This window comes from Macrotis lagotis, chromosome 3 (genome assembly GCF_037893015.1).
Source record: "Macrotis lagotis isolate mMagLag1 chromosome 3, bilby.v1.9.chrom.fasta, whole genome shotgun sequence".
NCBI lineage: Eukaryota > Metazoa > Chordata > Mammalia > Peramelemorphia > Peramelidae > Macrotis > Macrotis lagotis.
The window spans coordinates 92,216,021-92,228,760 of NC_133660.1; the positions used below are offsets into that span (position 1 = coordinate 92,216,021).

The 12,740-nt window shown below is 38.4% G+C and overlaps 1 protein-coding gene across 4 annotated transcripts in view; it reads right to left on the reverse strand.

The window, feature by feature from the left end:
• Window positions 1-2,938: 2,938 nt before the first annotated feature.
• The window catches only part of PALLD (palladin, cytoskeletal associated protein), a 498,686-nt gene continuing 488,884 nt past the window's right edge, over window positions 2,939-12,740 (reverse strand). The window contains exons 19-22 of one of the 4 annotated variants that reach the window (XM_074228994.1): window positions 11,158-11,365; window positions 8,173-8,338; window positions 7,524-7,657; window positions 2,939-6,071 (exon numbers count right to left, since the gene is read on the reverse strand). In XM_074228994.1, the coding sequence (XP_074085095.1) occupies window positions 5,899-6,071; window positions 7,524-7,657; window positions 8,173-8,338; window positions 11,158-11,365 (681 nt within the window). In that variant the 3' untranslated portion in view covers window positions 2,939-5,898. The other 3 variants (XM_074228995.1, XM_074228997.1, XM_074228996.1) reach the window with 3 other exon arrangements.

The window sequence follows — 12,740 nt, forward strand, 5'->3', positions numbered from 1 at the left end:
TAAGCTAGTTTTTAGCATGATATTTTCTTCAGCATTTTTTTGGATTTCCTTAACTAAGCTGCTGACTTCATTTTCATGTTTTTCCTGCATCTCTCTCCTTTCTTTTCCCAGTTTGTCTTCCAACTCCCTCATTTGATTTTCAAAGTCTTTTTTTGAGCTCTATCATAGCCTGAGCCCAATTTCTGTTTTTCTTGGAGTCTTTAGATGCAGGAGCTTGTGCTTCCTCATCTTCAGACTGAGTATTTTGGTCCTTCTTGGGCTCATTTGCAAAATATTTCTCAATAGTCTTCTTTTTGTTTCTCTGCTTGCTCATTTTCCCAGCCTGGGCCTGGTTTGGGGTGTTTCCTTGAGCTTTTGGGACACTCCCACAAGAGTCTCAGTTTGTGCGGTTCTGTCCTCCCTCCTGGTCTGTGAATGACCATAAGCGCCCCCCTCTGCCAGGGGGCTGATGTGAGGGGGGGGCTGCTGTTCTATGGGGGGGGCCTAGACTGTGGTCAGGATCTGAATGTGGTCAGAGCCCCAGAGTCCTGTTTCAGGGGCAGAGGACAGAGCTCTGCAGTCTCTCTTCACTCCCCTCCCTCAGCTCAATGGGCTCATGCCCTGGGGGGCTCCGCCGGCTTCTGTTTCCTGGATCGGGGCTGGGGAAAGACAAGCTGCTGCCTGTGTGCCCTGAGGGCTGGGCTCCACGTGCTCGCTCTGGCAGAGGTCCCCTGCTGTTCCCCCACTTTGTGCCCGGTGCTCCTCAGGGTGCAGCTCAGGAGACTCCCCCGCTGCTGTGAGCTGAGACCCCCAGCGCCCTGGGGCTGCCTCCGGGAGGCTGAGGTTCTTTGGCTCTGGTGGGCCACCCCTCTGGTGGGCAGTCTCTCCAATCCTGGGGAGCAGAGCCTTTCTGCTCTTTTCCGGGTTACCTTGAGTAGGAGAACTGCCTCGCTGGGTCCCTTTGTGGGTTCTGTCTCTCGAAAGTTTAGAGTCCTTAGCTGATGAATTTTATCAGAGAGCTCCTAAGACTGGATCCTTTCTTGTCGCCATCTTGGCTCCGCCCCCCCTAGGTTTATATAATTTAACAATCTGCTTTGATATGTTTCCATAGTAGGAACTCCTCCTACTTAGGAAATCATAGATTCAAACTCCATTCAATTCCAATTTAAAACTCATGAACAATGTCAGTTCTGTACATAGACATTTCTGTAGAGAGTCTTGGACATCTCTTATTGGCTTCCTAATCTCATTTCCTTCCTCTAGTTATTTGTTGTATCATTATTCTATCTATCCAGAAGTCACTGGCTCTAGCTCTAGGGGGCACCTCATGGGGTCTCTCTCTTTATAGATTAGGAAGCTGAGGTTCAGGAAGATTAAGTGACTTGTCCATTGTCACCCTAGTAGTAAGCCAGAGGTCTGATCTGAGGCCAGGCCCTTTAACTCCAGAGCCAGATTTTTTTATTTCTTTCCTCAGTTCTAACATGTTATAGATCTGGTCCAAAAAGGAGACCTACCCAGGCATGTACTAGATTGTCATATGCTATAAAGTCAAGTTAAAGGTGCCAAGTGACCTGCTCTTGATGACTCTGGGATTGATTTTGTAAGTTTCCTTTGTTTGACAAGATCTATTTATTTGAATAAGGAAATTGTAAACAGTCAAGTGACAGCTATTCCAGAGAGGAATATTACTGAGCAATAAATATAAATTCTAAAAGCTACATGTTAGTGGTATGGTATTGCTTTCCATAATCCAGCCTTGTTTTTCTTTATAATCATTTTCATGTGTTGAATTCTTGAACAAGCTCTCCAATACCCCAATATTTGTGAAAATAATTTAAATGATATATTTCAAGTCAATAGTTAAATTACCCTTGCTGTTTTTCTCATCCTCTATGTAAAGTGAAAAATGGCTTTTGTTTATATGTCAAATAATATCATCATATTTCAGTTCACCAACAAGCCCCATATAACATCCTATAAGACTCATAAGAAAGAGATCCATAGTTCAATCAGACTGACTGTAAATTTTATGTTTATGGGTTAATTTTCTTTGAGACAGACCTGTTGGATGATGCATGTTTTGCTTATCAACTTACATGGCAATTTATTTTTCCTAGGCAGAAATCTAGAGAATCCCAATTGTTTAGTAGCTGAACTCTACCCAGATTTTTTTCTTTAAAGTGATCCCTGGAATGGACTTTGGTTTTTGTTTGGATTCTAGTGCACATATCTGTAGGCTACTCTAACTGGTATCATCTTCTCTTAAATTTAATTGATGCATTTTGTTTTTTATTTCCCTGTATATTGCCACACTCCCCTCATTGAACAAGAAAAATAAAAAATAGTTGGAACTGCTTCTCACAGCATGAGTAGTAGTTTACACCCATAGTCCTCTACCTTTCTTCTTTGAGGAGTGGGGGTGTTCACTTTCTGTGTCCTCCACTTAGCACTGTATCCTGTAATGAATCAGATATTGGCTACTTTTTTAGGATTCCTTTTATCTACATTATTTGTGATTGTGTATATTGTTCTCTTAGGGGTAGTCACATTTTGAATGTTGGGCCTGAAGTCACGAATTCTGAAATTTTGAGTTCAAATCTGGCCTCAGACAATTATTAGCTGTGGGATACCGAGGTAGTCAATCCTGTTTGCCTCAGTTTACACATCTGTAGAATGAGCTTGAGAAGGAAATGGCAAACTACTCTATCCTCTCTGCCAAAAACCCCTCAAATATGGTCAGAGAGTTGGACACAACTAAATAACAAGAACATATTGTTCTCTTGGTTATGCATTTTTCACATCTGTTTATGGTATCTTTCTTTTTTTTAATTAAAGATTTTATTTATTTTGAGTTTTACAGTTTTCCCCCCAATCTTACTTCCCTCCCCCACTCCCCCCCAGAAAGCAATTTATTAGTTTTTACATTGTTTCCATGTTGTACATTGATTTATGGTATCTTTCTTAATTTCTCCCTTGTCTGTCATGTTTTCTTGTTCTATATTTTCATGTTGTCAACCCCTTATTTATGGTCCCTATTCAAACCATTTTTTAAGAAATCTTATATTTACTCTATTTTTCACACTAGTGATCTTTTACATATAATTTCTAAGGTTGTTTTATTAGTCACCTTCCAGCCACTGCAAGTCAAATATTGAATTCACCTCCACCCCCCTCCAAAATGTATCTGAGAATCTCCGAGCATTTTGACATTATAAAAAAGAAATAACCATGCATAGGAAAGGCAAAAATTGTTCTGAAGCCACTCAGGATGGAATCAGACTTGGGACATATCTCCACTGCTGCACCAATTTGTATGGTATACATAATGATGAACTCCCAAGAAACTTCCAGTAGAGATCTTCAGAGGAAATGTAATCAAAATGGTTGTCCCAAATTTCTCCAAAATATCTACTCACAGATGGGTATAAAACACTGTTTGGGTAATTTCACTCCCCAGGTCCCCAACTTTTCTTTTGACTTTTTCATTGCCCAAAGGCTAACAAGTCCAAACTCCTTCATCCTGCCATTCAAAGGCTTCAAGTGTCTTTTTGAACTAGAGGGTTTTATTTTATTCTTTTCAATGGATGCTGATATAACACTTTCCAGGCCCTAGATACACTGGTTTTCCTGCTTTATTCACACTCTAGTTTATCAAAGTCCCTTCTAAATTGTGGGATCATTTTTACATTATTCATTTTGGTCCACCATTTTAAAGTGGAAAGAGCTTGATGGGTCCCTCCCCGCCCCCAGCTTTGTGTCTTCTGTAGAATGTACTTTTGAAGAGATTCATCTAAAATAACTATTACATGGCTTGCACCTTTGCCTTAAGAAAAAGACCTTGCTTCAGAAAATGACAACTATCTTACTTGTTAAATATTTATTGATGTTAAAACCACGACATCAACACGACAATCCAAAGTAGTATGCTAGTACATTGTTTCTTTATAAATACAAATAAAAGGTGGCAAAATAATGCTAGTGAAGCTAAAAAACCAGTAAATTAGCAAGTCACATTCAGAAAAATTTGGCAAGTGATACATGAAATATTTCTAAAGTATAAGGTAGAATAGTTCCAGGACAGACTGTGTACTGCACCTTAAATTCATATTAGCCATGTGTATGAGCGTGGTCAGAAAACTGGTATCACTCTGTAGAGAACAATAGCTACCCTATGTCCTAAAGTTCATCAATCACACTGGTTGGTGTTCTTACAAAGAGGTACAAAGCAATACATGTGTAGCTGTAATGCAAAATACATGGGGTGGTACACAATTATAAAATTCTTTAAAAACAAAACAAAACAAAAACAAACTAATATTGACTTGAATAACTGAGCTGAGATAGATTTCCACATTTTTATTATAAATAATGATAGATATATGTGCTTCGTATAAGGAATACAGTGTTTTCCTTTCATAGCAAAGTACCATCAAAACCTCATGTTTTCTCGTTCAGCCTCATTATTTTCCCCTCATTAAAAATGGCTTGGTTCTGAATGAAGACCACCAAGTCTGGTCAGATCTGCCCAGTCCAGTTGGATGTGGAATCAACCTTGCATTGGGTAAGCAGCCTTCTTCTATAGAGTCCCTTCTTAGAGGAGGGTCACTGGGTTATATCACAGCAGAGAAGTAAATTGTTATTTACCATTTGCCACAACCATGAATGTACCATTAAGTAGAATACACTATGGCACAAGTCTGTTTTCATTTCTCTCCAAGCTTTCTTTCATTCACGTAGCCATGAAACCAGTTCCCACAGGTGCTTACTTGCCCTTTACATCAATCTCACAGACTCGGTCCACTTCAACTTGCTCTAAACTGCTCCAGTCTCAGACACAACAGAGTTACCATCCACACTGAAATTCCCTCCTTACACATACTCTAGGCTTTGAGCTGACCCCAGCATTCTAGACTTGTGAATGGCAGTGGTTTTTTTTTTCAACTAGATTTGAGATTCATTCACTAACAACAAAGAAAGACCTGGTGTTTACCATCTCCTTGTTCCCTCCAAGTCGTTTAAATGAATGCAGTACAATCAACACTGGCAGCATTTTCTTGTATTCCTCTACCTTTTTTCCTCCTTTCCCATCCATCCTCCTAAAACAATAGCTGTGGTTGTCATGGGGGCGTTTGGTTTCCTTCCATGGAACAGACTGTACTATAAACTTCAGCTCTTATTCAAAATACATTAAATTATTGATACTTAAATTAGCCTTTTCAGTATGGATTGTAAATAAGCTTCCACCCAGGGGGTGGGAAGAGAAAAAAAATACTACACAAAGAAAAAAAAACTAAGGTTGTCAACCTTGCTAGAAAACTGTTGATATCAATGAACATTTAAGGCAAGTAGTTCTTTCTCTATGATATAATAGGAAGCAATTTGCAGAGAAGGCAAAGTTTACTTGGATGTAGTTGTCCTTTTAGATTCTAATATATTGCACTTGTTCACTGTAACTGTCTCAATGCATTGCTGCTTTAGCATCATGTTTTAGTTTTGACTTGTAGTCCAACTGCCTCTGATTAAGCATTTCACACTAGGCTGAAGAGCACTATTGAGCTTGTGTTTAAAGGCACTTGGTGATACATGAAAACTGTGTTTGCTTTTGCTCAATTGGTTTCCTTTAGTGTTTTGGCATTTCTGACAAAGATACTCATTGCAATTCTCAAAATTTAAAAATTGGATGATTGTGAATTTTTGGTGCAATTTTTTGGTGAATTTTGGTGCATTTCTATGAATCCCAGTGACTAATACTTTCCACTGGGTATAATAGTAAGTTAGGAAAAAAGCATGGTTATGGTGTTCTTCCTCTCTTGTATGTAGTCAAAGGTGTGTGTCTGCCTTTTACATAAAGTGACAAAGGAATATGGTTGGTCAAGGCAATGGCTTTCAGTGTTTCTGCTTTGAAAAATAACACAGGATCTACAGGTCATCACTCTCTACCAAGCCTGAATTCAAGGTCAGGTGAGATGGGTTGGCTTCGGGCTGAAACGCTGCCTTGATGTCGAGCCCTTGGTCTGAAAGTGCTGCGTAGCGACTGGCAGAAGGCCGTACTTTTTTTGGCTTGGTGCTCTGGGGCTGCTGATGCCACTGGGCTAGAGAAAGGTAAGGAGAGAAGTTAATATTTGGTCCGAGTATAGATTCTCAGATGATCGAAGTAAAAAGTTCTTGTGCAAATGAACTTTGCCATGCTATTCTACCTTGAAAAACAGAATGATCTACTCAACTAACACTAAGACTGAGTAACCTTCCTGTTTTCTGTTCTCGACCTCTTCTCCCACCTTCCACCTAATCTTGATTTATTTTCAGATGGTAACTTTGCCTACATTTTGTTCCTTTCCCCAGGGTGTTATGGCCACCACAATTATATATTTATCTTCACTTCATAGGAAGGATTTTCAAGGAAAACCTGATTCTCTAAGCAACACTGCTCCTCCCCCCCTTCCTTCCATCTCCATCCCATTTTCTTCTCCCTTCTCAAAGTCTAGATCTCATAAGATTGTTGTGACAGCAATCCTTTTATAAAGTTTAAGTTGTATAAAAGTGAATATTATTGTGAAGTTAAAATGTCTTCTCTCTTCTCTCCCTCAAGTTATTTCTGCTATCCACAGATGTTGCTAAGCACCCTGAGTGGGTATTTTAAACTCCAATCCATGGAAAGAGGTCAGTTTGAGTGAACCTTCCTGGGAAAGACTTGGCAAAACCATTGTCAATCCAAATGAAGTTAAAAAGGGAAATAAAACAAATCTCATTTTTCTGGTGATGTAGATACATAATCACTCACACAACAGTTACATACATATGTGTTCATACATTAAGGCTTACGATCATATTGTATTGGTCCAAGAATTTTATAGGAACACTATGCTTGGGTCTAGGAAACATTACTGTTTTACTTACATGGATTTTTCATATTTGAAACATAGGAACAGTATACTCTGGTGTGCATGCACACACAGATAGGGACATAGACACACAGACACAGACACAGACACACACACACACACACACAATGCTGGTAAAAATCCACTGCTGAAACTATATTAAGATATTTTGACTAATAAAGCAATAAACTACAACAGAATATATGCATTCTTGGCTCATTAGTGTACATTTCTAGAATGCGCTAGAAGATTATAATAGAATTATGACATAGGGAGACATTAAATGTCATTTGCAGAGCTCAGAAACAACAAAAACATCTGAAAAATGAGTATATTCATGCCTTTGCCTACTATCAAAAATGCTTAAGTAAAAAAAGCCAGTTAAATAGATGACTATGCAAAGAAAGAAAACTAGCATGCATGCTTTGCTTTTAATATTTCAAAGATCTTGACTTATACTTTGACAGTGTATTTGTTCTCCTGATGTGGGTCACTATTAGTGTCGAGAAACTACAAATAGAAAGAAAGAGAGCAACATAAACCTTTCTGTGAATGGATTGCTTTTATAGAAGTTGGTCAGGATACCTCCAAGTTGATCAATGCAACATTTAGCTATCTTAATTTTCAGGACAGAATGAATAGAAGAGATAAAGGTGCACTCACTATAAACATCCAGCCTGGCAGTGCATGACACGATTCCAGCCTCATTCTTTGCCGACACAGTATACCATCCAGCATCCTCTTTTGTAGCTCCCTGAATGAGCAGGCAGATGTAGCCGTGATTATCCTGGTGCATGCTGGTAAGAAGGAGAAGGTCATTAGGGCTCTAAATAAAATTTTAAAAGTGGCTTTGGACATGCAGCATTATTTTTAATTAGATCATTAGAAGCAGAATTTTTCAAGTCGTAGATAATGGGGTCTACTTATTCTGGAGAGGCAGGCAAGCCCCATTAACGTTAATGGGATATAAGAGCAGACGTCAAGGGGTGGAATAAATCTGTGTACTTAATTTCTAGCTGAGTTTTTGGCTTAGGAAAAAAACCCCACTAAACATTTCCTCTGACTGGCGATTAAAAAACAAATGGATTCATCTTCTAAAATACCAAGAAAAGCTTTTAAAAAATAACATTGTTAAGATAAAGCAAAATTTGTTTTTGTTCTCATTGGTAGCATTTTCCCCAGTTTGTGCCTCTTAAGGATAAACTGATTTTACTATCATAAATATGTTCTTAAATATGAAAAGCCTTGTTTTCGGTTCAGTTCAGGTACAAACAGTTCTAATTTAACTTGATGGAATCAGATTCAGTCCAACCTCACGCGGTCAGTGCTATAGGTGAGCGACTCATTTTCTTTCTTCCAGAATATTTGAGGTGGGGGGACTCCAGAAACACGGCACTCCAGTCTCACTGGGTACCCATCAGCAACTCCCGTGTTCTGCAGCTTCTCAAGAAACACAGGGGCTTGATGTGCTTCCTTAGCTAGAAAAACACGAAAGGAACCATCATCAGCTTTTTCCTATGTTCCTGGGGCCACCCTGTGCAGGATTCAGCAGCATTTTAAAAACAAAATCTGACTTTTTAAAACAACATAATGCTTTTGGCATATTTCTTCCACCACTACTCCTGGTGAAATGGAAATCTATATCTATATCTATATCTATATCTATATCTATATATCTATATATCTATATATATCTATATCCCAAGTACATCTTTTAATTTTCCACTGTTGCTTTTCCCTTCTTTCTAATCTCCAGATCATTCTTTTCCTAACCAAACTGATGTGCATCTTCCCTTCTCCTCATTTATTTCACAGTTAATTCAAACCACTCAGCCCACATAGTCCATTCACCATCTGCTCTATTGAATGGCTCTGGCGGTGGGCAGGGTGAGCCTCTCAGCCCCAACCCTAAGCATCTGTGTTGGTTTCTCTTGCTAATTTCTTTTCCTCTGATTCATTGCTTCTGCCGGTTCATGCCATCTAGTGGTAAACTATGGCATGCGTGTTTCCAAGGCCACCATTTTTATTGAAGTTAAATTTATTCCAATTAACTTTCCCCAGTTATTTTTTGTTCTTGTTGAGCAGCCCTTGAAAAATGTGTACATTATCATTATATAGCAGGGGACCCCAGCCTCTTTTAGTTTCAGGATTTAAAGTAAAATATGAAAAATAGATTGTATATGACTAAACTGTTGTTGCTTTTTTGAGTTGTTAGTGGAGGATGTATCATTGGAGACAATGCTCATGTGGGAAAATGTTTCATTTGCCTTTGAATTCTTAGTGCTATGTCTTAATATAGGTGTTTAATTGAGTTCCTTTGTTTTAATGAATTATTAATATATATTTATTTTTGATTATTCAATCCATATATTTGTTATTGAATTTAATTGCTTTATTTTGGGAAGAGGAAAAAATAAAAAGATTTATGTGAAGAGTATTTATAATCACTTCTGATCTAGGATAGTGTATAAAGCTCTCAGTTTGATCTGTGCTCTTTGAGGTATGTAAAAAACAAACTTTATTTCCTTTGTCCTGAAAAAAGGGAAGTACAAAGGGATGTTTCTAGAATCAATACCTTACCTACTGGTATTCAATGGTGGTAGCAGTTCCCTAAAATAAGACCCAATGTTTTTTGTGAATAGCCAACAATTTTTGAATGTGTGCATATCCATATCACCCCCTAGTGGTCATTCAATGAAAATGGAGCCCCTGACCAAAAAAGCTGCCTTGTCCACTGCCTTGTACTTATTTAGTGAGTGAGTGAATGAATGAATGAACAGCATTTCACATTCAGAGGTGACTCTGCCTCCAAATTCAAATGGGGTAACTCTTCTTGGTTCTCTAAAGCCTCTTGAAGAATTATAATTTTAATAAGGCTGGAATTTGGCAGAATTTTGTCCTTTTTTGGGGGGTGGGGATGGGTTATTAGAGGGATAGAAATGTGGAGTGAGCAATATACAAAGATCCATTTGCCATTTTTATGGTTGGAAAAAACAGCTCTTAAAATTCACTGACTAGAAGTCTCAACCACTGACAAATATCTTGAGAGAGTCAAGACAATTGATCCAAATCCTGTGGTCCCAGTATGAGAACCAGAATGAACCAAAGGCACAAGAACAAAGACTGATGTATGGTTAACCAATGAAGAGGAAAAAAATCCTATCTATCTAAGTGTGAAAAATCATAGCATGTATAAGTTTTTCCAAAGGTCCCTACCTTGGTCCAATATAGTACATTAGACTTAAGTTAGGCCCATATAAACATTTGCTTTTCAATAAAATGTATGCGGGCAGAAAGTGTTTCATTTGCCTTTGAATTCTTAGTACCTAATGTAGTGCCACACACACATAAATAGGTATTTAATTGAATTGTTTTGTTTTAAATAATTATTATTAATTAAATATTTATATTTGATTATTCAATTTATATATTTATTATTGAATTGATTTTTGGGGGAGAGAAAAAATCAATATTCTTATTAGCTTTTAGCTATGAGAATTCTATGAAATTTCCTTAGATACACATAATATTGCATTTTCACTTGAATACCAACAACTGCATTCCATTTATGTAGCGCTTCAAAATAAACAAAATTCTTTTCATATATTATCTCATTTAATTCCAATAAGAATTGTATTTTGACACAACAGTCTCCCTTATTTTGCATACTGTATTATGAATGCATTGCTTTTGTCAAATAAGTTACCACCTAGTGGCTGGCATAGTGATAAATGAGTGCAGCATATTCCAGTGAGAAGTTAGTAAAGCATGTGAGTAGAATGTGGAATTTCATGACAGAAATTTATGACTGGAAAAGGAGAAGACAATGATAGTGATATTAATTTGAATTTGGAGGCAAAGGAGAGTCACCTCTGAATGTTAAATATTATTCATTCAGTTAAGGACAAGGCAGCTCCTTCTGCAAAGGAGGGGTCATGGCCAGCACTCTGGAAGTTGTAGCTGTCATTCTTTTCCTCTCTGCCAGTAGAGAATAAGTTTATACACAGAAAGATGAATGAATTGACAGAAATTGCTTCTGCCTAGAATTGTTTTTCCCTTAGTTAGGCTGGTGGGAAGGAGTCAGGAAAGAGGAAAGAGACCATATAAAAACAGTGGTAGGCTATTGGCTGGTTCAAGTCATTTGCCATGACTTTTACCTGTACTGACTGTTGGCAATTTGATGGTACATAAAAAAAGAGATTGGAAATGGAAATGGAATGGCATGGCAAAACACAAAGAAAAGATAGTATCGTAGAGTCTGTGTCAAAGAGACATAGAGATGTTCCAAAATAATTACCAGCAACAATGAGTTCCAGACTGAATGAGTTCTGCCCAGCTCGGTTGGTGGCTACGCATGTATAGATGCCAGCATCTCTGGATGTGACTGGTTCAATGATCAAGGAGTGTACCCCATTCTCACGCACCAGCATCTTGTGAGCCGTGTCAGGGCGAATTGGCTTTCCATCCAGCTGCCAGCTTAGATCTGGTGTTGGTAATCCACTGACCTTAATCAGAAAAGTAATTAGTTAATGAAAATTCAAAATGCTTTGAACAAACAATAGCTTGATACTGTTCCAGATTAGTAAAACAAAGGGGTGGTGGGAGGTTGGCCTAGATGACCTCTGAAGTCCTTTAGAATTATAGTTTAAGGGGGCAGCTAGGTGGTGCAGTGGATAGAACACCGGCCCTGGAGTCAGGAGGATCTGAGTTCAAATCCAGCCTCAGACACCTAGCTGTGTGACCTTCAGCAAGTCACTTAATCCTATTGCCATGCAAAAACTTTAAAAAAAAAGAATTCTAGGTTAAGAAATTTCCCTTGTAAAAGATTTTTTTCCTGTTTAGCAATCAGATCCATTGTCAAAGACTGATAAAATGAATGATAGCTTTGGAAAGGTAAGACATTTAGTCAGTACACATTTATTAAGGCATCATGCACTGTACTGAGCTAGAGATGCCAAAAAAATAAAAGGCAAAATCCCCAAACAGTCCCTGCCCTCTCACAATCTAATGGGGGGAATAGATAGGCAAAAATAGGACTTGTTATTTTAGAGAAAAGAAAATTTTAAGTGGACATAATCATTTTCTTCAGATATTTGAAGCAACACACAGACGTCATTTGGAAAAGATTAAATTTAGTCTATGTTGCTCAGAGGACATAAATAGGAACTGTGGGGTATTAAGGGCATGCTTCCCTCTCCTTCTACTCTATGGACCTTCCCACCTATTGCCTTTTGGTGTAGAGCCCCTTCCCTTGTGCCCTTCTTCTTTTCTCAACCTTCTCTTGTTCTGTGACCTACAACCAAAAAGGATGGGATGGGAGAACCTGCAAAAGAAGCAGAGCTGATGCTTCTTGACTTCCCTCACCAGAATCAATGGGTATTAGAGAATCTTGACCCAGACTGTCCTCCCACCCTAGCACAGTACAGACTTTTGGTGCCTACCCCCCTCTGTCCCTCTTCTGGCTAAGGCCTCCCTGGTACCCACCACCTCCCAGTCCTGCCTCTGGGTGATGCCTTTTCTTAGCATCTTTCACTAAAATGTTCTTTTTTTCTATAAAGAAAGGGAGATTTGGAGTTGTTTAAAAAAGAAAAGAAAGAAAGGCCTATTTGGGTTCAACAAAGGAAAGAACTTTTTCATCATTAGGGCTTCTGAGTAGTGGAATGGGTGGCCTTGTGAGATAAATCAGTTTCTTTTCCTGGAGAATCTGAATGATGACTTGGCTTACCACTCAGTGATAGAGAACACTAATGCTTCTGATAGGACTAAGTGAAAGGAATTTCAGAACTGGGAATTAAGGGCACTTGAGACTCAATGATGGCTCTGCCATTTACAATTTTGTAATATTTAGGTAAATCATTCAAACTCTCTGGGATACAGACC